Source organism: Coturnix japonica, chromosome 4, assembly GCF_054131305.1.
Source record: "Coturnix japonica strain WE chromosome 4, WE-NBRP24, whole genome shotgun sequence".
NCBI lineage: Eukaryota > Metazoa > Chordata > Aves > Galliformes > Phasianidae > Coturnix > Coturnix japonica.
Window position 1 is genome coordinate 48,785,460 of NC_140666.1, and position 27,119 is coordinate 48,812,578.

At 43.5% G+C, this 27,119-nt stretch overlaps 1 protein-coding gene and 1 long non-coding RNA gene across 3 annotated transcripts in view; one reads left to right on the top strand and one right to left on the bottom strand.

Moving 5' to 3' along the window:
- Positions 1-27,119, top strand: part of LOC107313474 (uncharacterized) — a 75,723-nt gene that overhangs the window by 11,168 nt on the left and 37,436 nt on the right. The gene's annotated exons all lie outside the window — the stretch shown is intronic.
- Positions 22,330-27,119, bottom strand: part of ANTXR2 (ANTXR cell adhesion molecule 2) — a 96,549-nt gene continuing 91,759 nt past the window's right edge. Inside the window, exon 17 of the mRNA XM_015861775.3 lies at positions 22,330-24,198. Coding sequence (XP_015717261.1) covers positions 24,160-24,198 — 39 coding nt within the window. The 3' untranslated portion in view covers positions 22,330-24,159. The remainder of the gene's footprint in view (positions 24,199-27,119) is intronic.

The following is a 27,119-nucleotide window of genomic DNA, read 5'->3' on the forward strand; positions in this document are numbered from 1 at the left end:
CTCCCCTCCAGAGTACAATGTGTCTTCTGCAGTTTTGGAGAGGCGAGTTGCTGAAATATATGGTTGGTTGGTTCCTGCTGTAATGCAAAAGTCTTTCGCTGATGGCCACAGGGGAGAGGATGCTGGACCCAAGGTCCCCTTAGCAGAGAGCCCCATTGCAGCATGTGGATTGGATTTTGATTTTTCTTTTAAACCCTGCAAAATTAGCACATTTATGCACAGCCTATTGTTAGGCAAAGCTGTCAAATGGAATAGCAGGTGGTGATGGCAAAGCCAGGAAAAAAATACAATTAAAAGCGAAAGACACTGTACTGTACTGAAAGCGAATGCCTGAGTTTCAGGATGATTAGGAAGACAATTGTGCTTGTTTCCTTATTTTATGGAGGTGCTCACTATTGTTAATAAATCACGCCTGTAGTAATTCCATCCCTTCCTGTTCTCACGTATGTCTCTCAGCCAGTGCCTCGCAGTGTGGTTCATATTGCCAAAGGGTACCAGGAGCACTGTGCAGAACTCCATCTCCCCTTGTCCTTTTGTTTAGCTTAGCAACTCAGAGGAGCTTTACTTCTTTGCTGTGGAGACTCCCTGTATGTCAGTAGCTCGGGGAAATCTTCCCCCTGCTTCAGAAGCCTCTTTCTTGCCTATGTCTTACTGCATTTATTCACTTTAGCAACTACTCTCTTTGTTCTTTGCTCAAGAGTTGGTGCTGTCTATTTATCCGTGTTGATTTCAGCATTAGCTGTCTTTGAGCCCTGGTACTTAAATTTAGGTCTAAGAGTAGTTCTCGTAAAAGGAACGTCAAAAATATCAAACTACATCGTATCGATAGCAGAGTCAGATGCAATCAATGTGAACCTGAGCACAGGGATACAAATGCCAGTTTGTGAGCCCACGAACAGCCACCATGCCCCTAAGCTTATGAGTTGAAGGGTGTTTGATTTGGATTGTGACACGGACAGACGATATTGATCCATTCAATTGCATGTAGAAAGGTGGAATTAGATGTGAAAAACAATGTGGTTATTTTCATTATGCTTATGTAAGATTCATAGATGGGTAATGATGATCTGTCTTTAAGTGACTCCTCAGAGTATGAAAATAAGTTTCTTGGAGTAATTTTTATCAGTGGACAGCTTCTCTTTTTGATAATTTTTATTCATATTTAGAGCCGACACTTCAAGGGAAATGGTTAAGAGACTGTAAGCATCATCATTTCTCAGACAGAAACTGACATCTTTGGGGAACAGAGCTCAGCTGCTTCTCCTCTCACTAGAATAGCAAGATGAAGGAAAATACGTTTTTTCTTGAAGCTACTGGAGGAATTTATTTTTTCCCCCTTCAAAATGTGACAAGTTTTAGCACACAAAAAATCTGTAACCGTGACTAAGCTGAATGTGACAGTACTGCTTCTGCAGCGCTCACACCCACTTTGCCTTGGTCCCCTTCATGTCGCACACAAAATAAGTGAGCAAACTTTGCAGAGGCCCAAAACTGCTGGGAGGATGGGGTAAAACCTGAGGGCTGGGTGAGTGTATACCTCTCTATATTCTGCTGCCAACCCCTAGTTGAAAACACGTCTATCGGATGGCTGAGAAGGTATTCTAACCTTGATGCTGCTGAATAAGCAGTACAGAACAAGCTGATGGCCCTTTTAATTTGTAGAAGGACATTGTGGTGGCTCACAAGCCGTGCTGCAGTCCAGCCCTCCCCTTCCCCTCGCCTTCTGAAATGCATCCAATGTGGGGCCTGCTCGGCACTACCTCTGCCAGCACAGAAGGGGTGGGAGTGATGCTTGCCAAGCCCCGGACCTTCAGGAGCTGCCAGCAGACCCCACAGATCACTGACCATGCGTGCACAGTGGTACAACAGGAGCAGTCTGCTCCAGGAGGAGCCTCTGTGAATATAGCTCTGCGGTGTCCTGATGCAGTCACCAGCGTGTCCATAGCCCGAGTCCCAGAGCAGCAAGCATTTGCATACACCAGGGTGTGAAGCACTGCTTGGAAAACCTGTGATGCTCTGCTTTTCGCACCTCAGGCCCCACCACCGGCACTTGTGCTCTTGCAGAGCCATCAGTGATGCATGGAGGCCAGCCGAGCTCAGCTGTCATGTGGTGGGAGCCAGCTCAGCATGGTCTGGTGTGGATGGCTGCACTAGTCCTGCTGCTCACCACCTCCAGTTCCAGGCTGCACAGCATGTGCTTCCAAGGCAAGTTCAGCAAGGGCAGGTGCCCAACTGTAAGCACACAATGATCTGGGTGTTAGGCACAAGGGTGAAGATACTACAGATGGTCAGACTTGGCTGCCGTAGGAAATGCTTCTTCCTGTCTTGAGAGGGTAAAATCATAGAATCATAGAACCATTAAGGTTGGAAAGACCACTAAGATCACAAAGTCCAACCCCAGCTCACCCCCACCATGCTCACTGATTATGGCCCCTCCCCAGTCTTTTAACACCTCCAGGGACAGTGATTGTACCACCTCCCTGGGCAACCCGTGCCACTGCATCACCGCTCTTTCTGAGAAGAAATGTTTCCTAATATCCAAACTGAACATCCCTTGGCACGATTTTATCTTAACCCTCTTGCCAGAGCAGCAATCCAAAGGAGCAAGATGGCTTTTGGAATGCCCCTAGCCACCACACCTGCTGCTGTAGGTCAGCAGTTTTAAACTCATGTTTTACTGGCTTCATGGAACATTTTCACAGGCCATCCCTCCTTTTCCTCCTTCACCCTTACAGTAACTGTAGGCAAATGAGCATCAGCCTTCATGGGCATAAAGCTGGGTTTTGCAGGATACGAAGTGATGTGATCTAGGAGTACATTAGAAAAAAGCTGGCATTGATTTTGCACTTACCTGGAGGCTCTGCTCTCTTTATCTGGTTATGTATCTGATATTACTCTTTATGTTAAAGAAAATAGAGGATAATGGACTACTTAGATAACTCTACTGTCATCCTTCCCCCTTGATCTAATTTTTGTGTACTTGTTTTACACGCATCTTGTAATACATGTGCTTTGTTGGTAGCATGGTGTAAAAGCAAGTTTGAAAATACTGTGTTCCACTTTAGCATCCAGCTAATAATGAAAAACGCAGTATCCGAACCAGCATATCTATGTGAACCTGCCAAGTGAACAGGAGAGGAGCCCTCCTCGCTGTTTCCCTGATGGCCCCTTCCTGTGCTGCAAACTTTTTTTGTAGCATTCCCACCCTCATCTTTGAGATGAGTGTTGTTGCAAAGTGGCTGCAGAGCAACTGCCGTGTGAAGCTGGGTTGCCTAGTCACTGATTAGAAATAAACACAATGGTGAGATACCTCATTGGGAAAACAGCTAAGTTGCAGTGTCATGTTGGAAAACAGTTTGGTACATGAAAGGCATTTTGGCAGGGTTTAGGCCTTTTTCTTACAGATGTGTGTGCCTGTTGTATTGTCAGACTTTGAGACCTGCTTTTCAGTGGGAACACACTGTGCAGCAGCACTGCAGAAATTGAGGCAGAAAAACATACAAGGCAGAGGTGAAGGAAGAAATGTGGTGTATGGATGAGAAAAGAACAGGCTCCACTTAACAGATACTGTCTCCAGCCCAGTGGCTGATTGTGTGAAGAAGTTTTAAAAATAGCCCTTTTAGGTTTTTAATCATTTGAGGCAAGGTTTGTGTTTCTAATGTTCTTTAGGAATCCCTTGGTTCCAGTGCTGACTCGATTAGAAAGGGTTAGATGTTACAATGTGGAGGTTTGATTTTGGTTAACATTTAGGGCTAATATTCAGTGTTTTCACTAAGCAAAGTCCACACACGCATGTTTTCAAAAGCTGAAAACACATGCAGTCTTCTAATATGTCCAAAAGGTAATTTTCCTTTGGAATCAAACTGTTACACAGCATGTTTTTGCCCACAAGTTCCGTCTGCTTCACTTAACACCTCCCAAGCATTTTAGGAGAGGACTGTTGTCAAATGGAACCATTTCTTGTGAGCTACAAGGCATCCTTATCCCACAGTGCCTATTCAAAACCACCATCAATGTGCTGTGATCCCTAAGCACCTCCAAACTGCTTAATTTTTGCTGCCAGCAGTGCTGTGAGATTCATGCCTAATACTCCTCTCGACATAAGAAGATTGAAAAGAAGTGGGAGAAAGATATTCCACCTGTGATCTTAGGTAAGGGAAAAGCATAGCACAGTGCTCCTGGTGTGGTGGCCTAGGCATGAAGTTAGTAGAGCCAGATCCTGAGCATTCCCCCTCAGTTCAATAATAAACTTCTTTCAGGAGTACAGGTGTCAGCCTAAAAGCTGTGATTCAGGCCAAGTAGTACAGGTGTGAACTTGTGAGCTATTTCGCTGCATTGCTTAGAGGAACTCTTGCAGACACTTACTTTAAACCTGTCTTGTACTGCTTGAGCTTAACCTGGTCCCTTGGCGATTTAAGCTATATTTGACATAAACTGGAATGAAATTGATTTCCATTCACCCACACTGAAACTCACTCAACACACAGCATTACTTAGAACATTCTCGTTGAATGTTTTGCCTGAAGCATTTTAGGTTTTCCGTTGTTGTTACTGTAATACCGAGCAGAGATTTATGGTGTACTCCAAGATGATGATTGAATGTATCTGTGCTTCAAGACCCAATCATGTAAGCAGGAATTAAAAAGGATATATTTTAAAGAGGAATACAAACTTCACATCAGTTTCAACAGTTATCAGGAAATCTTTAAAGCTTGCAGCAGAGCTATGTTTATTTTATTTATTTTAATATCCAAATGTACTCAAGGTAAGAAATTGGATGAAGAAATCTTTATGAAAGGGGAACCAGAAAAAAAGGACTTCCAAACTACCTGAACGATACATCTCTGGATATAATTAGGGCTTCTGTATTACTTGGTGCTAATCTCCATTCCTGCTTCTGGTCTGTGCCGTGTTAATTCTGTGTATGACAGTAAAGTGGTAAATTAAGATCATCATCACTTTATTTTGAGAAATGGAGACAACTGTTGTAGAATCCACCTTAAGTCCCTGCAGGAAGCCTTCAGGAAGTTTGTTTACCAAATGGACACTAAAATGTGGGTTGGTTTTTCTGCAGTTTTTCTCTTGTTGAGCAAAGCTTTGATTCAGTGCCTTCCTTCCATTTGTAATCAGATTCAATTCAGAGGGCAGCTCTCATTGCACAAACTCTTGGAAATGAGAGATCCTGAACATCAGTGTGTTGTCAGGGCCAAAGCAACATGCAGTCACCTGCCAAAGTCAGACATGTGCAGCGTTCTGCTCTCTCAGCATGTGTCATGTCCACCCCACTCCCACAGAGAGGAGGATGCTCGCTGAAAGTGGAAGTGTTGGAGCAGCAGGGCCACCCGCCCCTTCTCCAGGAGACCTGCCCATGCAATTGGTTTTGAGGTGGCTCCAACTATGTCAAATCACTTTTTTATCATCACTCCACACCAAGCAGCAGATGCAGCAAGATGTTGCGTCTCATTTTCCTCTGCCAAGACTTCCTCCCAAGGAGGGACAAAAAGTCTCCATGGTATTAAACTAACAAACAGTTATTCTGTTTTTCTGATGAGCAAAGATGCTTAGGCAAGTTAAGGGCAAACTGGAGCCCAGGATAAAGAGCAGGTTTGGAGACAGAGCATCTCCCTGTGTGATGACCACACCGTCCTGCTGACATCTCCCAAACCTGGGCCGTGCTTCTTGAGTTCAGCTGAGTTCCTGGAGCTCAGACATCTATACCTGGGAGGCCTCCCTGCAGACATCAGCTGGAAGCTGTGAATGCAGCCAGTGGTGTACCAGTGGGGTTGTGTGTTACTATACAGCAATTACTATGGAAATGGACATTTTGGAAAGCAAAGAACCACAACCACTTTCTATTTTATCAAGTTTACTTTCTAAACATATTGTTTGTCTCCAGTTCAAAATGTTCTTTGCAGAGGTTCTCAGAATACATCTCCCATCACCATTTCTCAGCAACTTTGGCAACAACTGTATTGTAAGAGCAGCAACTTTCATATGGTATGAATTAGATTTGTTTTTTTGCTAGAGGCTATTGGGAGCAATTCTATTCCCTCCCATTTTTACATGTACAATTTTAAGAGCTGTGCTCTCTCTTTGATGAGTCAAAACCCCTGAACTTTTGAACCACCTGCACTCATGCCAAAAGCATGTATTGCCAGATCTGTTTCTCCTGAGCCTCTCTGACCACAGATCCCAAAAGCAGGTGTTCCTGTCCCATGTCAAGCTATTCATACACTACAAGCTGTAAAACGTGAGTCTGAAGGCAAGTTTCTGAGTGTAGATTGGAACTGACCTTAGACAAAGTAACTGCTATATAAAATCAAGTACAGAATGTATGTGTCAGGAGCTATCTGGCTCTCTGGTTAGATCAAAGATGCAAGTGTCAGATCTGACCACAAACTCAAGTGGATGTAGCCGCAGGTCGATTCAAACTTGGAGCCAAATTCTGTGAAATGAAATGGGAGAAAATTGAGGACGTTCCATGCTAGACCTGGATAAGCGTAAAGGAATCAGTTAGACTTGCTAACCAGAGAAGTCTGAATTGGGAGCACTGAAAAGGTAAAATCACAAGGAACTGTAATGCATGGGGGGCTACCAGTGACAAGCTGTTGCAGTCTGGACCTTATTCATGAATAAGTGCAGTACTTCGAAGTACTGCATCTCTACTTCACAGTGTAAGCTCCAGAAAGCCATGAGAAATCAGGATTCCTCCCTAGTGAAAAAGGAGTTTGCCAAAGCTTTTGTTTCCCCACTGCTAATGTGATATTCTTCAAATGATCTGAGTGGGATGATCTCTTGGGCCACCCTGTTCTGCTAGAGCCCATGGAGGTGGGTTACTGCATTTTGACCATCGCACCACCACTCATATAGCCTGGGACCAGGGGGAAGGTTAGAAAGCCCTCCTGACTGAATGAAGTTCCTGAAACTGAAGAAGGGAAGAGGAGGGCAGGAAGATACATATTGCAGCTCAGACTGTGTTCAGTTTTTGGTTGAGAAATCTGTTTAAAGGAGCCAGAATGGAGAAAATTATTAGCAATGTGGCTTGGTTGCAAGTCATAGCCTCTGGACAGGACAGCAATAAAAAGCCTGGAGAAGTCTAATGGCACTTAGTACATACTCAGTGAGAGGAGAAGGAAGGATTTCAAACCTTTCCACATCCAGCTGGCTGCCTGTTTGCTCCATTACCACAAAGTTGTCAATCCTTCAGTATTATGTTAGTTGATTTTTGGCCGAGCGAGCAAGCAGCCTTCATGTGTAGCTCTCTAATGCTTCCTGCAAAGCAAGCAGGTCTATCAAAATGTTCTTTTCAATGGGTTACATCTTCACAGTTCCCAGGAAAGTTGTGGCACCAATGGAACAAGAAGGATTTATTGCCATCCACATATAAACCCATAGGTGGTGCAAAGCCCAGTACACCAAAATCCAGAGGTAACTGAAAAAACACTTTCAGGTCTGTTGGCACAAGGATAAAATGAAGTCATGCCCTTGCTGTTGTCTTGAGGTCGAAGAAGACACTATCCCAATAGTACTTTATCTAGCCAAATTTGTTGTTATATTTCTACATCTGGTAGCCATGGGTTTACAAGTCTGAAGCCAGTGATCAAGGTTTAGTTGCCTGTTCTAAAGCATTTTGAGGTTTTCTTTCACTCATTGGACTCTCAGACTGAAAGGAAAACTCATCAAGAAGGGAGAAATGACTGCTGACACCAATCAAACCTTTGCATGATCCTCTCTGGAGTAAAATGGATGGTTTTTGCATATCTTGTCATGCAAAATCCTTTCACAAGACCAGAAACACCTTCCTCTTACAGGCAAAAATCAACAGAACTAATTCTGGAGCCCTAAGTTACTGCTGCCAGGGGCTGTGCACCTGTTTGCATCAGATCGGAGCTCAGCCTGACACTGGGAAGGAGCCCCGAAGAAAGAGCAGTTTGCAAATTCGTTGCTTTTCTGATTGCAGCTGATTGCTCAGTTCTGCAGAGGGTTTTCAAAAGGTCACGGTATGTAGCAGAGTGACTCACCACAGCCTCAGCCCTTGGAGCGTTAGCAGTTGGAGCAGCACCCAGCGTGTTGTTTTCCAGAATATTAATGTTAGCAAAAGGAAAAAAAGACGCTCAATGTTTTTAAGGATTCGGTTTTGTAAAAGACATCTGGTTTGAACGATTGTGTTACCTAATGCATATCTCAATCTTCTGTGAGCTGGTATTTCACTACATGTGCTGGCTAAGCAGCGGCTCCCTTCCTTTGTTTGGATTTTCTTCCTGTGTGCCTTCACTGTTGCCTCTTTCTTAGTGAACTGTACCTTTCCAGAAGTTTAAGTGTTCCCTCTGTATGGACTCCTTAAAAATCCTCCACCTCCTCCTAGCTGCTCCTTTCCCTTTGCCTGTGATTTCGAGATGGTGTAGAAGGGTTGGGAAATATGACCTAATTGAATCTACGAACAGATAAGCTGTCTTCCAAGAAGTCCTTTTGTGCAGAGGCAGCAAGCAGCTGGTTTCCCTGCCTAGAGATGAACACAAAGCGACTCTTAGCTTTAAATAAGGGGCTGGTTTCCTCCTCTCCTAAGATGCAACAACCCACAGAAATTGTCATCAAGCCAATAGCACGTGGCCTTCCTGGCACTGCAGGGAAGTGGTCAAGTACTGAAGGAAGCTATGTCTTTCAAAGGCAGGAGATGATAACTTGATGCTTGCTTTCTTCCTGCTTGTTGCATTTTAGGACTGACATCACCTTTGTGGTCTCACCACTGATGCGTCTGGCATGTGGGACTGCAGCTTTCTTGATCCTCAGGATGTTCCGCAGACCAGGATATCCTAAAATAGATCTGATCACAGTTGCTGACTTTCTGATCCCTGCATCTGCTGAGATTGTGACCTGCAAGCCCTGTCTTACTTCCCTTTTTCACAGCAGGACCTGTCCTCACCAAATGGTGCCCTGAGTGCATCTCCAGGCATATTGTTTGGGGTCACCTGGGATACAGGAGGCTATGCACATGGTGGGGATGTGGCTGGTTGCCATGGGAAAGTGACCTCATTGTCCTGCTCCATGCTCTACACCTAGTCCCTCTGAGCTACGGCATAAAGCATGCTAGCTGAAATGCTGGCCCACGGTCAGGCCCCCTCTGTTTTCATTATACCCATGGAGAAGGAAGGAAGGAAGGAAGGAGAAAAGCTTGCTGTTTTTTTGTTACATCGTTGATAATTAACATACCACAATGCTGTTACAGGTCCCAATAAAAATAAAAAGTCTTTGCAGTGATAATGAGATATTCATGCACGGCAGCTCCAGAGTATAAACTAAACTTTTATGGTATATGCTAGCTACGGTAAATGAAGCGAAACTGGGCTAAATTCATTACGTCCCATCTCAGCCACATCTCACAAATAACATGCCTTGAACATTTTCATCACAAAGTCCATTTCCTCTTGTTGCCAGCCGCAGTTAAGCCACACTGAATATTCTCCCTGCAGAGATGGCAGAACCTGAGTGTGATACAGGACAGTGGTAAACATTCGTTAAGCAATTAATATAACCTGCTTGCAAGGAGTACCCAGTAGTCTCAGTGTAGGAAATAGCATCTCGTGCCTTTCGCTGCTGTCAGAGAACAGGGAGTTCTGCAATGGCAACACCTCCCATGCCGCAGCACCAGAGGGTTTGTTATGGTGGACTCAGATGAGGAAACTGAGGCATGCAGGGTAGGAATGGGAGAGGAAGGGTACCAGCCTAGTGGTTGCATCTGAGAGGTTTGTGGTGTTTCCCATCTCAGCTTTTTTGTGGCTTTCCTGGGGTTTGGGAGCAGGGTGGTGTTTAAGCTCATTTTCCAGCTGAATTTACAGCACAAAGCCTGGAATCTTCTGTACCTTTTTTTCCTAAAGTGTCTTGCAAACTGAAGAGTGTTGACTAAAAGGTTGTCTCATTTGGCGCTGTTTTCATTAGATAAACATAGACATTTCTTGCTGATAATACTTGCACCAATTCAGAATTAATCATAGCATAATAGAAGCTGGTAGATATGGTTGTTAATTCTCTATTGAGTCTGCATCCCCATGTTTATTCTCATTTGTTCTGATAAGGTCCATTGTCTCTAATATTGCTTCGTAAAGGGTAAGAAATAAATCAACGGTATTTAGCTTTTCTAACCATCTGGTCTGGCATGCATCCCAAAATCAATTTTTAAGTTGAGCACAGTTCATGTATTTTTGCCTTGTAACAGAGGATGTCTCCGGGGAGAGAAGGGAAGGAGAAGTTCCTACTAATCTCACCCTGGGGATTAATCACTTTCATAGACATCACACTTTAAACTCTACAGGTTTTTGTTGCTGTCATAGCTTCAGTTGTCGGGCTGTGCTTTCACAAGGCACCAATAGGAACCTTTTCCTTTGTCTTGAAGGGATTAGTTCTTTGAACAGCAATGCATTAATTTGAAGGATAAAAGCACTTGGTTTGGACGTGGAGTTTAGTTGCTTCAGTGGCACTCAGATACTGTTAATCTTCAACATGTGTATACACTATAACACACTTCGAGTCATTATAAAACCATCCTGTGGAGTTAAGCCAATTGTTTTTAAGAGGTGTTGTTAATGTAATGAAATTTAATGCGTTTGGGAGCTACTGTATTGCCACAGATGGGAAATACATCTTGTAAACTATAAATTTTTAAAAATTATTTAGCATTGTCATTGCTATATGGGGCCATGTGGCACCAAGCACAAGATAATTCCACAGTTTTCATTAAAACACACAATAATGAGATACTTCAAGTCCACAGACGATATTTTCAGGAACTATTATAATAATTAGAAAGGAAAATGGGTTTAATAAAAGTTGTAAATGATGATGACCAGCCAGACCTTGTCCCTTCCTGCAAACCCCATCTGCATTGCACATCTGGGCATGGGAAGCGATGAGTAACAGTAGTTCATCTCCACTACCCTGGCCCAGAAGAGAAGGCATGCATGTGTTGAGGTTGCTTTGGGACACAGCAGTGACAAATAACCTTAAGGAAGATGAATCCAAAGGAAAACACATAAATGTTTTTCCAGTCAGTCCTCAACTCCTGGCAACCTGCTGCAGGATGAGGGGGGCTCATTCCCACAAAGCTATGGAGACTGCTTACTTTGCCATGCTGATACAAAAGGATTTGAGCAGAAGTGACAATTGAGAGCCAATATTCATTAGGGCAGACAGGACAGAAGTTAATGGTCAGAGTGGAAAACATGAAGTTACAATTGTGATCTATTACTTAATAAGGGCTGTACTCAGATCTACTTGTACCAAGCAGTGAGATCTGTAGGTGCAACTGATCCTTGCATGCTTATAAAACCACTGTGTTGAATAACCACTCTGCTAGCTCCAACAGCTGGCAGATCTGTTGGTCACAAGGGTCTTGCAAGTCGAGAGAAGTTACAGTCCCAACTCACAGCTGATGGAGAAACATTTGCAAGATTCAGAGTATTCCACTTGGAGATCCCACATGCAGCAGCTGTGTGCTGGAGTGCTGTTCATCTGGGTGGAGAAGCACAGGGTGTCTGTGCTCAGCCTGCAGTTTGCTATCATTCTGAGCAGCGCTTTAGGTGGTGCTTTCAGCTGAGCTCTGCCCTCCCCTTCTTGGAGAGCAGCCCCCTCACTAGGATTGGGAAAACAAAAACAGAGCTATGGTAACCCACTGAATTCTGGCCATGGTGCGGATGGGCCCCCAGCGAGGGCTGACACGAGGGAGATGTGCTGGCGCTGTCTTTTGCAGTGAGTGCCCTGTTGCAGCCCAGCCCTGCTCCAGCATCACCTTTTGGGCGGGCTGTTGGCAACTGACCTAAATTGAGGCTGAGCAAAGAGAGCAAGCAGCTGCCCCACCGCTGTTGCTCTGTTTTCAGCGTGGATCGAGCCTCCCTAATCCCCTCGGATTTTGTATCTACCAAAACAGCTTGGGCCCATCAGTAAATTGCAGTGGCATATGGTCCAGGTTTATGAGTAATCTGGCACACGCTTAAGGCAAGGAGGGACGTCATCCTTCAGCAAATACAGAAAATATTGTGGGGCTTTTTTATGACTGTATTTAATATAGTTGATGAGAAAGCTGTGAGAAATGTTTACCATTTAAGTCGGTCCTATTTAACTTCAGCTGTGGGTTGAAGCAGCTACGTAACGAGAAACAAACAGAAATAAAAGTGGTCTCATTGTCCCACAGGCATTTTGCCAATGGCTGCTACCCTTACGAGTGCATTTGCAGCCAAGAGAGCAAGTTGTCCCTTTGTGTGACTAGACAGAGTGATCCATTGGTGACTTGCAAAAGTCATCTATATACAGGTGACCAGGTTCCTCTAGATCTGGCATACATTAGAAGGCACGGACTCATTCCTGGGAGGAAGGATCAGAGTCCAGTTTGGGCCTGATTGTAGTGACCTTGATGAGAGGGAATGGCCTCAAGTTGAGCCAGGGGAGATTCAGGTCGGATATTAGGAAACATTTATTCTCAGAAAGATCAGGGAGGCATCGGCACAGGCTGGGAGTGGGGGAGTCACCATCCACAGAGTGTTCAAGGACCAGGAGATATGGCACTGAGGGATGTGGTCAGTAGGCATGGTGGGGATGGACTGGGGGTTGGACTTGGTGACCTTAGTATTCTTTTCCAACCTTAATTATTCTATTATTTATCCCTCCATCTCTTGCAATGGCATTACTTTTCACTTCAGCTTAGGCCCATAGGTGGTGGCTCCTTGCTCTTCCACTACACTCACCTCAGGCTCAGGCTCCCATCCTGCTGAGATCATGATCTTCCTTTCCCTCATCCCAAACATGCATATTTCCTCTGCATGTTTGGGCTCCAGGAGACCTCTCGTTTGCCAGCTCTTTCCTAATGCTGCAACACTACGCAATGCTTTGGCAATGTCAGATGTTTTCCAGGGGCTGCGCAGGGTGTAGTGATGGTACAAGGCAGCTCTGAGCTGTGGCTGCTCCATGGGCTTCACTGGGAGCAGACGAAGCTGCAGGGAAATGTTCAGCTCTCAGATCGAAGGGAACAAAGGGGATGGGCATTTGGTGGTGATCAGAAGAAAAAGACGCTTCTCAAGTAATGAAAACGAAATGGCCTGAAAATAAATATCTCTGTATCATTTTGTTATGCACAAGAAACACAGCAGTACTATGTTTCCCTTTCTGAGGAGAAGCTTTCACCTCTGTGGTTCTAAAGCTTGAAAAGCAAATTGCAGAGGCAGAGAAATCAGCCTTTCAGCTGACTTACGCGGGCTGGATTGGACACAAACATTGTGTGTCAAATAATATTGCCCTGCAAAATGAAATAGATTTTAAAAAAGGAACTTTTGGTGCTTACCAGATGGTCTGCTCAGAGGAAATTATTTGAAGTAGCAAAGCCACTCCATCAGCTGGTTTGATTTAGTTACAGATACAGAAATGTTAGTGGCTAGTTTCAGAGAAGTCCTGCGGTCCATATGTTTGTCACTTTGCAGAGAATTACCACATAGCTTGGTTTAGAGGAACCGGGGGCGCTTGACGTGATCATTTTATATCATGAACACAGAAATATGCTCCAACTAGAGGGGCCTCAGCTCAGCACCTGCATCTGCTTTTCCTGCAGAAAACAGAGGGGCTTGATGTACATCCCAGGTAGACTGGGACAGGAGAAGGTCTCAAATGTAGGGTCTCTCCATTACAGCAAGGATGCTCTGACTGGCACAAGGATAAAAGCTGTAGAAGTGCACTACAGACTGGGTCATTCTGTGCACAGCAGTATTTTACATGTTAACATGGAGTTTTTCAAACCATACTCATCGAGGGAGAAAGCAAACTTTGCATGGATTGGCAAGTGCAGCCAGGGCAGAACTGTGGGATGTTCTGGGAAGGACCAAGGAGAAGCTGAAGGGAAGAACAGGATTTTCTGACCTACTTCTTGCAGACAGAAAAAATAGCAACAGAGCTTGGATGGGATTTGTGATATGCTGTGCCCACTGCGTCCTCCTTAAAAACTGATTACTGAAATCCAAAAGGCTTCACAGTGAGTGCAGTGACCCTCAGCTGCCATCAGGCTCTGCACCAACTTTCCCTGTGTAGTAGCAGGTAGGTGACACAGAGAACACACAAATCATCAAGAATCTGTCCCTCAGGGTTTCTAACAGCAAAATGGACTGTCGGGAAGCCACTGTTAATTGCCATTAAATAGCTGAACTGATGTGGTTTGAAATGAGCATCAAAGAGGAGTGCAATGATGCCTAATTTGAAAAATAAAATAAAATGCCTTTTCTGGAATGTATTTACCTCTGTTGGCTGAAAGCAAAACTTGCAAAATGATCAGTCTCTGAAAGACATTTTCTTTACCAAAATCTTCTTGGTCAGAGCTGCATGATGGACTTTGTTCTGATTGTAACATGATTATATAAACTGTAGAAATCTCTCAGCCTTTCCCCCTGCAGATGCTCCATGCTTGTCACCCTCCACTGGACTCTCTCTAGAAGTTCCCTGTCCTTCTTGAGCTGGGGAGCCCAGAACTGGGCACGGTGCTCCAGATGTGGTCACCAGGGCAAAGGACAGAGGGAAGAACATCTCTCTCACTGTGCTGGCAATGCTCTTTCCAGGGCACCCCAAGATACCACTGCCCCTCTTGGCCACAAGGGTACACTGCTGTCTCATGGCCAACCTGCTGTCCACCGGGACACCCAGGTCCTTCTCCACAGAGTTCCTCACCTGTAGGTCAGCCTCCAACCTGTACTGATGTGTGCAGTTGTTCCTTGCCACATGCAGGACCCTACATTTTCCCTTGTTGAACTTCATGGGGTTTCTCTTCACCCAACTATCCAATCTGTGCAGGTCAATAACTAGTCTTGACCATCAAAGGTGGTGGAGTGAAAAGTCTCTGGACTTTTCTTCTTCTGCTTCATGGAGCACTTATCACCTTATCAGTCATTGACTTTGCAAAACACTAAATATCTTGTGGCTCACACTTAGGGGAAACAGATTAACCACGTCTGGCTAAAATGTGACACAAGCAGTGATATTAAGTGCCAGCTGTGGCCAGCAACCTCTTGGCTCTTAGACCTGCAACCCCATCTCATTCATTTGTTTCTAAGGCAAATTGCTGGAGCTCCAAGCAGGAGGCTGAAGTTTCCTCTAGTCCTTGGGAAGCCAAGGGCATCTGCTCACCGTTCTAATTTTAAGCACATGATGACAGGATCTTCACATGCTTGGTTACTCTTTCTGATTCTATGGTTGCTTCCTTCAATCAGGGACACAGCCCCACCTTGCCCTCCTTTCTTGACAATGTCTTTCTTGAAAAGCAGCCAGTGAGCTCCTTCTACCCTTGTGTGTTTGATGTGAGGGTGACAATGGCATCACATAGGCCTTTTATTTTTATTATTATTTTATTGCCAGAGCATGTGTGCTTTTATTCTAAAGATGAACTCATTCCCAAGTATTGAGGAATACACTTCTGTCTCTGATTCCTCTTCTCTGTCTCCTGAATCTGCTCTAGAAACTTGTCTTGACATCTAAACTGTATTTTCCAGACTCTTTTAATTTCACGCAGCTGCTCGTAACAAGTTTCATACACCACCAATCATACACCAGTACCAGCACTCAGAAGAAATCCTAGTGGCAAGACAGCATAACATTCACTGTCAGCAACTGCACCTAATGTATTGCAGTGATGCTCAGTGCCAGCAAGTTTTCTCCTTGGAAGGAGTAACAACATTAGGACAGAGCTTGTTGGCCATGGGCTGCCAGCACAGCCAGAGGTTGGCTTGTCCCCCACATTGTACCCCATTCTGCAGCAAGCCCCTGGACCAGGCCTGTGGGGCCACTTGGAGGAAGCAGCTCTAATGCACCACTTCATGTGAGAAATCCACCTCTTGGCTGTGCCCAGAGCTAATGCAGGAGGGGGAAAGTGGCATTCCTCAAGTGTGGGGAATAGCTCTGGCCTTAAAGATACCTTCTCTACAGGTGGTATTGCATGGAAAAAAAGAAAAAGAAGGGAGAAAAAAACCACCAGATTTTTCATATTGGTGTCTCTCAGCCTATTCTTAGTAACCTTGATGTTCTGTTTTTATCTTGCGACTCCGTGACTCAGGTTTATATCTGTGGTCATGCACACATACAAAGCATGCTGCTGCAGGACTCACTCTGTATCCCTGAAAGCCGAAGGAGTTAAACCGCTTTCAAATGGGCCTATTCATGCTAATAAAGAGCCTTGGAAGTAGTCCAGCCAGCAGACACCTGGGTATTATCTGAGCATCTGACACCCCCAGAGAATCAGAGCCATGATGAGCTTTATAGACTAACAGAAATCTTGAAAAAGAAAGGAGGCTTTCCATAGAAAATGGATTTTCAGGGCCAGCTGAAGGACATGACGTTCAAGATCATTGCTTTAAAATAATTTTTGCTGCAGTTAATGTGAAGCAAAGAAGAAAAGAAAACCCAAGACAGTGAAAGGATAATTAATTCCGAGTTTGAACTGCAATTTGAAAGGGCTATATTGTGAAGTGACCCTTTACCAACTTCTATCTGAACTGGCACTTCTCATAAAACCCTCTTGCAGATGAAGTGTAGTGTTGTTTTACTTTAATGCCATATGTTTGTTCTCCCCTATCATTATGGAGTGTCCTTGAATCCCAACCTTACCTGGAAGAGCCAGATAATGTCTCATCCTTTGCCACAGTGCAGCTCTCGCCTTACCAAACCCTGGCTTCCATTGGTCTTTTGTCATGGCAGTGGGCTTTCCCCTGAGCCTACCTATCAGAGAGCCCTTTTACCTTCTTTCTTTCTTCCCTCCTTCTCCTAGAGCAACCATAACCTGCACCTTTGCTGTGATGTTTGTGGTGCTGCTGCTACCACAGGTGTTTCACCCCAGAGAGCTTAATATCTCTGCAAAGCATCCACCTCTATGTGAGCCTACACTGAGCCATAACACTCCCTGGCTCTGTTCTCATCCACCTAGCGTGGCTCCTTCATTTCAAGCACATTTTGCACTAAATTTCCCTGGCAGCTTTTGTAAGGAGGTGTTCCACAGGCAAAAGCCTGCACAGAATACAATGTTTATTGCTGGGTAATTCCTCCTGTAATTTGAAAAATACCATATTTCTGGCCTACCTTCTTCTTCCTCAGCTTACAGAGAAGCAAAACAAAAACCATCAAGGCCAGGACTCTAATGAGATTCGCATCTTGGACATCATATTAGTACAATAATGCATTTCACACTGTTGTTTCCTAATTTGCCTAATCAAATAAAAGGAGATCAAGCATTACATAGCCCAGCCTCCCCGTTCCAACAAGGTAACACTGAACCCATCCGTTTTGCAGTTCAATTAATTTTCCCTCTGCAGGTTGGCTAAAGCACATAATTTAATCAGCATTTTGCAGTTCCGTCAATAGATACAAAACATTCAGGGTGTTGACAATACCCTGAGCAGCTGTCTCGAGTACTAAGGAATTGTTGAGAGCATGGATAATGTGGAGAGGTTTTTGGAAGTAGTAAAAGCACTGTGGGATGCTGGATATGAGATGCTTTCTGGATGCCTCAGGGATGCGTGTTTGTTACTTTAGTATTTTGTTGCCTTGTTGACAAAATGCTTTGCTGTGGCACTGTAGTCAGTCCAGACAGGTACACCCAGACTGTCAGAAGCCTGTAAGTTTGGGTATTAAGAAACATTTCTTCTCAGGAAGAGTGATGATGCAGTGGCACAGACTGCCCAGGGAGGTGGTGTAGTCACCGTCCCTGGAGGTGTTCATGAACCACAGAGATGTGGCACTGAGGGATGTGGTCAGTGGGCATGGGTATAGACTTCAACAAGTCCCAGCAGCAATGTGGAAGGTATCAAAACCAGCTGAGCTCACCCCTATGGATTCCATTTGGAGAAAATCAGCTCATTTACAAAATAAGGCAGAAAAAAACAAGTGGGGGGGAAAAAAAAAGAAGAAGAAAAAAGTGTGAATTAAATAATATGACTTTGGTGCAAACAAGTAGATCAACTGTTTGCTTTTCCATAGGATGCAGAGCCATCCTTGCAATGCAGTAAGAATCATTGCAAATTTACTGCCAAGACCTAAAAAAATCATCAAATAGAGGCAGTTTCTTGTATCCAAAGTCCCTCATTATATTAAAAAAATTATTGCAGCAGAAAATTTACAAGTGCATCACAGGACCCACTTGTACTGTTAAACAGATGGCACCTACACAAGACCCAAAAATATATAACAATTTTAATTGAGCCAATGCGAAACAGATTTGTGAAATAAAATAGTACATGCCAGGTCTAATAAGGCTCTTACTAGAAATTTTGACATAAAGTAATTTTGTAACAGCTCAAGAGGTATTTTAAAAATGCTCATTAGCAAATGTAACATTTACTTCTCCTGCTTACTGTCATCTCTTTAGTTTTTGATAGGTGTGTTCCTACCTGCTTTAGTTTTTTTCCCCTCTTGGTATAATTTTTCCACCTCTTTGTGACATCTGATGTTTCCTATTGTAATGATACCATTTTCACATTCAGCTCCTTGGGCTGGGTCCTTTCCTCCTTGCTGGAGACAACAGCAAGACCCACTGACCTCCTTTAGCAGTCTCATGAATAGAAATAATACTGAAGTTTGCTTTCCACTGCAATGCAATGAACCCATTACTTACTCTGCTGATGGTACATAACAGCCCAAAAGTTTTGTCTCCCTCTGCCATTGCGCTCCTTCTCCCAGTTCCTTGTGTTCAGTGAACTAGCTACTGTAGGCATATGCTTGCTGCAGGACATCCAGACAGCTTCTCAGGGGATGGGGCTGGTTCAGCAGCATGGAAGAGGCAAGGGTAGGAAGGGCAGAGTCAAGCCTTACTTTCCTACACCGTGGCTTTTAGCTGCCCAAATCCTATTCCTCTTGTGAGCGAGAAGTTCCAGTGAGCTAAAATCTGAAGACAGATGGTGATGGCACCTTCATTGCTTCCCAATGAGCTAGAAAAAAAGAAAACCATTTTGCAGAAGACCAACATTATTTTAGCCATGAGGTAGCAGTCAATAAGCACAGATAAAATGTGTGTTTTCCCCATCTGGAAAAATATCATTGACAGTGCTCAGTTTCTTTACCCATCCCTACAGGTGGGATTGTGGTGAATAAAAGAGAGACTCAGCCAGGTGCAGGAGGACTGCATATTGTCCAAAGTGACAGAACACAAAACCCTCCGCTTCCTTTCCACACGCGGGGAGGATAAGCTGGAGGTGCAACTTCGCTACCGGTGGCTTCCTCTTGTTTGATTTAATATGTCAGCGTGATTTGAATTGTAAAGACATGCTTAAAAGTGAAAACAATGAGCAGTGCAGTCTGATGTCACCACTAATTTCATAGAGACCGGATAACTGTGTATTCATAGTCCTTCAAAATCACGGGTAAGAGACGTACACTTGTCTTGCATGAGGTGCCTCTCAACAAGACTGGTAATTCTAATGGTATCCTCAGCCTCAAATAAAATAAATAAATAAATAGATAAATAAAGTCAGGATTGCAACCACAGTGTGTACATTATAACGTCTGAATATGTTGACACTGAGTAACTATCAGCATGTGAAATATGCAGAGTTGTGATGTCGCATTAAGGACAGTGAAACGAGGATAAATGTGGCATGGTGATTTCCTGCAGGAAAAATACTGGTGTGAATGGAGAGCAGGCAGCCCGGGTTCTCGTGCTGTGTTTCTGACTCTAAACGAACCCGCATCATGGCACTGAACAAAATTCCTTACTTTCTACCTTAAGAACATTAGCCAGATGTGTCTCCCTTTGTTTAAGCCCAGTGGATTAATGTTTGGTGAAAGCCATAGTTCTTGTTAAATTAAAAACCAACTAAAAGGAATCACTTAAAAATTCGTTTTCCTTTTATTTCACATTAACTCCAACCAATTAAATTGCCCTACTATCAATATGTATTAATTAAAACCAGCCTTGTCATATTTAGGCTCTTCTGCTGTCCACAGTACTGTTTCCATTTATATAAATCCTGCTTTATCTTTGTTGTAACTGAGCTCTCAAAGGCTGCCTGGTGCTAATTTCTATGCGTTTTGCACATTGCTCTACAGGAGAAAACATTTCATCAACGTGCAGTTCTTGTTGGAGACATTCTGATCTGTGGGGAGGTGTGCGTTCTGCTTCCTAGCATGGTCAAGTAGAAGAAGCATCAGTAAATCCCTTAAAAAATCATAGATTATTACAAAGTGCTGCTTTAGCCTCATGTAGATGCAGTTCTGTTTCAGCAACTCGCCTGTGAGCAGCACTTGCAGGCACTGAGAGTTACCAGGGAATCAAGCATAAAGACAGTGAGACCATCAACTTCCCATTTTCCTCCTATTTCAGACTTTTCTGCATCCCTCATCCTGCATCTGAAACACGTTTCAATGTAGCCAATGGAATCTCTGTGAGAATCCACATATATGGTTTTTATTTCCCTTCCTCTGAAAGTGATGCTCCCTAGTTGCTGTGGCTCTCCCAGTATATTGTCGTATGCTGTCAGCACACTGTGTGAGCAAGGTGTGTGCCACTTAGCGAGCTGTACTGCAGTAAACTTTGTAATTCAGGTCTGTGCAATACAAGGCATGTGAAATAATATACTACTCATTGTGAAACTTGTTCCAAAGGTGTGGCATGTTTTGCATGGGAAATTGCATATATTGTAGTTCTCTGCAGAGACCAAACAGGGGTGTCCCAGGCTCTGCTTATAGGAACCAAACCATAGCGCAGCACACCAGGGCCAGTGTGCATGCATCTGTACAGCCTATCATCAGTGTGAGAGTCTGCTTGTCAGGCTCACCTTATCTGGGGTGGGAGCCCCATGTTCTTGGGTGCTCATGCTTATGGAAAGCAGCACACCTTACTGGGAAGGGACACTCCGAACATAAGCTTTTCCTCCCATCATTTTCTGAGAGACCTGAAGTCTCCTAAACCACTCAAGGGTTGAAACAACTACTGCCTGTAGTTGCTCTCCATGTGTATTTTGAGGGTTGCCTTGACACAAAAATAAGATACTGAAATAAGAGGAGGCATCTTCTTACAGCATCTATTCAGACTGGGGATGTTTCTTCAAAGTAGAAAGTTTCCTGGGTTGCTCTAATGCTGATTCATTTTTTGAAGACACTGTTAGGTTTGGTTGGGCAGGCTTAAAGAGATTCAACAAGCATCTTTTCATAAGGAGATACCCAAGGTACGAAACAGTGGAATGTATGAAATACTGCATTAAGCCCACCAATGATGTTCTTCTCAAACATTTTGAGCTACCATGCCAAGAAAGACTTTCCTTGTGTCATTTTGAATCAGTGGATTTTAAGCCATGATTACCCGGTGCCTCTTGCCCCCCAAATTATTTGTGACAGATATTCCGCACTGTATAATAATGAAACTCTTAAGGTGTTCTCTTCAGCTAAATGAAAACTGTAACATAGAGTAATATCATGCCAATTAAAAGGGGAAATCAATGTAGATACCTGAAATACGTTTTTGCTCGGTATCAGCCGCTCAGTGAAAAACTGAGCATCCCACAGTTTCTAATGAATAAAGATAGACAGCTATAGAGAAAAAGATTATGAGTGGATTTATATTTCTGAGGCTCAGTTTTTCCCAGATATTCTTTGAGAGACAGCAGATACATGTGAGGAAAAAAATCCTCTTCATCTGCATGTTTTTCTATTATGCAACACACTGCTCAGAATGCAGGCTGACAATTCCAGAGATAACTCAAAAGAAGTGTAGTGTTTACATTAAAAATGGAGGAAAAAGAAGTGAAAGTGAGAAGGGTTGTTTTTAACTTCATCTGACAAGACCTGTGTTTCAGCCCAGGCTGCTCCAGCATTGTGAGTAGAAGTGCCGAGCCTCCTGTGTCTTAACAAACCTTCTCAGCTTTGGTTCTCCATCTCACATTTGGCTGCAGGACACCCAGAAGCTTAGTCAATGGCTTGAAGTAAGCCAAAGTCTTGTTGGTGGTTGGGTTTCATGGGTAAGACCAACTTTCGTAAGCTTCTGCGCTGGCCATTCCGAGCTGTGGGCCATTTGTGTCAGAGCTGCAGTAACATTGGGTACAGTGGTGAAGACCCAGCATTGCAGGCACCTCATCTCTGTGTGTGGACTTCTGATGGTGCATACTGTGTTACCAGAGTCTGATGTGTTGTACAGAACCATGGGACAATCAGAAGCTCTTGATTTGAGCTGTGACCAGTTTTTCTAGCACACCACACGATGCCACAGGTTAGACCACCACAGATAGATGGTCTGTCTGCCGAAGTTGGTGGCTGCATGACTGGCCAGGTGAAGATGGCTCTTGTGTAGAGAACATGGAACTGGGGGAAGAAGAAGAAATGCTCACAGACTTAGGTAATCACTTTATTTATAGCGTAATGTGCACACATGGTTGTTGATGATGAGGCTACCAGTGACATAAATAAACTCAAGCAAAAGATGTAAGCGAGTGGATATACATGAAGGCTTCTTTGGGCAGTGCCACGAATTTGGACATCGACCAAAAGAATTATTTATGTCCCTTGTGATTTCAATGAAGAGCACAAAGGAGATAATTAGACCAGGATGCTTCGCATTGCTCTTTCCATCTTGCACACATTCATGCCCACCAAATGTGAAATGTTCGCCTTTTCCCCTCAAACGTGATGGTTGTTGAACTTATTTTTAGTGTCATTTGATAAGCCTCCCTGCTCGCAGAGAGACATCCCACTGACCCAGCCACTGGTCATTGTCTATACCAGTTCCCATCAAAGCAGGCGCGCTTTGTCAGGTTTCGACTCGAATATCCATTTTGCATCTGAAGTACAGTATCGAAAGTGACTGGATCATTTGAGCCTTTTTCTTCAGCTGCTCCCTCCTTCCTCCCCCACAGTGTTTCCGCTCACGCTAACATAATTTGGCATCATCGACGTGACACGACACTGGTTTTTCTAAAAAATTATAATACATACATTGTCGATGTTTTATGATGGCCGGCGCTCCCGTAAATTTAATTTCTAAATTGATGGAAGGAGGTCTTTTTCCATTGCTGAATCTTAACCAATGCTCAGTACCCCCTCAAAAACTGAGTAATGCACATACAGTAATAGGTCATTCAATGTCAAAAAGCATAAAAAAGATGAGCAAAATCTTCACAGGCTGCTGCTTGCTGTTGCCTTTAATTATATTAATTAAACTTTGAAATTCTCATGCAAAGAGAGTTGCTGGCTTGTGACGCTGAAGAGCCCTTGGAGATTCGGGGGGGAAAAAAACCCTGAGATACCAGCTTAGTGGCTACTGCTTTTTTCATCTAAAAAATAATAATAATAATAATACATAAGCCTACTACTGCTAGGTATGTTTATAGATGATGATGTTTTATGCGCTACTGAACTTTGAATGCAGGAAGGGGGAAAACACCACCAGCCACAGTGTCAAGGTCTTGAAGCATCAGTCCCTCAAACTCCGCTCAAGATCTCTGGTTACAGGCTGTCTTCCTGTGCAATAACGCTCTATTAATTTTCTTCCTGTCCCGGGTGCATAATGAAAGAAAGGTGTCTTCAAAAACTAAAGGGCAAAGTCTTGCTCGCTACCAATACCTTGAGGCATCCTGTCTACATTTTGTCATGCGTGTGCACTTTTCAGTGTTAGAATGACAAGATTTCCAGTCAGAAGGTTCCCGTAAGGCACAATGCAATGGGAGACTCGGAAGGATTTTGTGATCTGACATCGCTGTAAGGCAGTGAACTCTTGCGTTTGCTGAGCCTGGTGGGAAGCTTTATCCTCCGCCCATGGCAAACAGTCCCTATTTACATAACACGTGCCATCTTTGCGTCTGAGAAACTCTGCATCTCCCCTAAAAGCACATTATGTCCTGAGAATTCGCAGTCCTTAAAAAAGTAATGAAAATAGAAAAACATTATTATCTTTGGTTGTCTGTGCTCTCCCTTTTATGTTCTATAAAGCAGAGGCATAGAAGTCAATGCTTCTTGTCACTGTTGCAAGTCACGGAGTAGGAATGTACGGTGGAGGAACACGAGAGCTTGGTGCAGTGATGCTGGATCCTGGAAGGGGGAATGCAGAAACCTTCTGAGTTCGGGCTGAAGGTGCTCCAAGAAATGTGGGGAAGTGCTCAGTTCTCTCTGCTTGTTTGGAAAGTGGCAATGTGGCTGTATTTCCTCCTTGTATCCTCTTCTCCTCCTCTACTGTGACTGAACCCGGGTGAAGTTTATACATCGGCCCTGAGGGGGGAAAAGAGAGAAGCTTTTATTGGTTGATGAAGTAATGAATGCAACCAAGACTTTCAAACATTGAATATTACATGCTAAAGAAAGGCTGTAATTTAAATTCGGATGTTTGTGAAGATAACATACCCATGGCAAACATTTTAAGAATTAATGGAAATTATCCAGAGTAAGGAACTACATTTGACTTACAAATTTAGGATGGTAGGGAAGCAGTGATGACACTGAAGACACACTTCGAATACTCTTGAGTTCTTCTATGAGGATAATATATGAATGTGACATTCTCACTAACTGCTGGGAGCAAACTCAAACTTATCCAAGCACTTGGTAAAGGGAGATCATCCACCGAGCCAAATCCTTCTTCACCATAGTGTAGATCAGTGTGACTGTTAGCAGAAATACTGCTGATTTAAAATTGTGTTTTATTAGCAAAAACCCAGCTCTGCATCCACAGGCTGCGTTCTGATGCACTTAGAATTGCTGTGCTCCAAAGGGAAAAGTGGTTTCTTGTGGTGTTGCACCTTAGCAAGTGCCTTTCTCCCATAAGTGGGTTCAGATGAATTATGACAGCTTTTGGTGTGGCTGAATGTGAGACAAATCCACCAGTTAAAATAATAAGCCCTTTTTATTGACTTGGGACAAGCACTGAAAAAGAGCCAGTTTTCAGAGCTTGGGTAAAGGCCAAAACTCTACAATGATCATCTGTTTTGAGGTCAAGTGTGCCCTCAAAAGTATAGCTCCTCACTCTGAACAGCTCTCCTGTGCACAGCAACAATACGTTTCCTTCTGCAATGGCACAGGATGGCTGACATTGACTGAGCCTTCTCCGTACAGAGTAAGCCATTCTCCAAGGCATCACATGGAAGTGTTAAGTGCTGTAAGGTTAGTGAACACCTATGGAATGTTTTGTTCCATGGTTCATAGTTAATTTGTAAGTATCTGAGTGGGGTTAAATACAGAAGATAATGCCATAAACAAACAAAATAAGGCCTGAATTTCCTACTACTTTCAATTTCTTATTTTGAGCTAGTGGTTTTACCAGTAACCATGGAAAGCAACGACACAGAGTGATGGTTGGTTGCTCTCATACGCACCTGCCCCTGACTAGCACGAAAGGGGCAGTGTTTCCCAGATCAGCTCCAGGACCGTATGCACAGTGCATCAAAGGATCTTTTTTACTAATGCCCCTCTAATAATTTTACTTCCTGTCAACTCTATAATAAATAGAGAACTGGTGGATAGCTGGATTGGGTCATGGTGGTAACTTCAGATGGATTACAGATGCAGAAGAGATGCTAAGAGACAACCCAGGAGCACTAAGAGATTCACTTAAAGGCAAAGTATGAAGACATGCCACATCTTCATGTACTTTTATATTTCCTTGCAGCACTAGCAATTCTGACAACAAAGTTAACATTAATTGAATACTCATAGCAAGGACCTTACTTCCAAGATGATACTGTAATGCAAAAGCAAAACACGGCAAACTATCTGTAGAGAGCAAGTGATGGAGGAGGTGCAGTATTTCTCCAGTGGTGTAAATGAACACTGCAGTTTACCCATTCTGCTTTCATTTGGAACTTTCTCACAATTCTTTACAGATAATTACCCGTGCATCCACTTATATGAATTGTGAACAAATGATTTTACTATTAATCATTTTGGTGTTTACATTCAGCTTTTGTTTTGAAGGCATCTGAGTCACTCAATACTTTACCTGAGATCTAAATTAATCCCTAAATTAAAAATACGTTTATCAAGGCCTGACAGCATGCACTGATTCATTGCGGTGTGTTAAGGGGCTGGGTGGATTTTTAGCTCTTTAAAATGCTGTTAATGAGGTATGTAAGATTAAAGGGGCAAACTAACTCCTTAATTCTAGGGACGACCACGTCCTGTGGCTACAGGAAGGATTCCCAGTTGAAGAATCACTTACAGAAAATTGGGGAGAACCTGCAACTTTCAATCTTGCACTGAATTGCTGTAAACGTGTTCTGTGCCAGCTTATAGCCAGGGGAAGGAGGTTTGGGGAAAAAACTTCTGTTGTGCTGTGTTGTATTTTTCCTTTCTATCTGGGGTAGAATTGCTGCCAGTCTGAAGTAGGTATGTGATTTACAATAAGATTGTTAGTGCTGGTGGGAGTGCCAGCATCTTTGGTTCCTTGTTCTGTACAGCCTGTGTACTGTACATATTTTTCTGCATGCAATGTGATGCTCACAACAGACAGAGCTGAAATCAGGATGTTGGGAAACACACTGAAAGCACTAATTAATGAGAAGGTCAGGACCACCACAGTGTCATTAACAGAACAGCAAATATTGCAGGCTGGCATAGGAGAGAGCAGCTTTCGCATTTAGGTAATGGGATGTGACAAGGTGCGTGGCTTCACAATACCTGCACGTGAAATACATTAGGAAGTAGCATTCAAACCAATGTAAAGGGCTTTGAGCTCTCATCGTGCTGGCAATTTAACACAATCACCATATATTGCTTTGATATTATTATTTCTCCGGAAAAATAGAGAAATGCCTGTCAACAAGCCTCTCTCTTGCTGTCCCTTTATTGCTACAACTCAGCTAATATTCCTTGCTGCCCCAGAACTGATTTATTACCTACAAAGCACCCTTAACTGCAGAATCTTAAAGCACCTCAAAAATGCAAAAGCTACCAAACTCCCCGTGCTGTCAGTATCAGACAAGAATAGATGACAAAGACAAATAAAGCAGTATGTGTGAGGAAATTTTAAACTGTTCCCATTATAGATAAGTAAACTGAAGAAGTGAAGAAAAAATGGTATTCAATTCTGCTAAGGATTTGTCACTCCAAGCCAGTAAGAACTGCAGGTTTTCATCAGCTGCAGATCTGAGTGTATGTGGTATAACCAGCATCACTGTCTCTGTGCAAGTTGGCTTCAG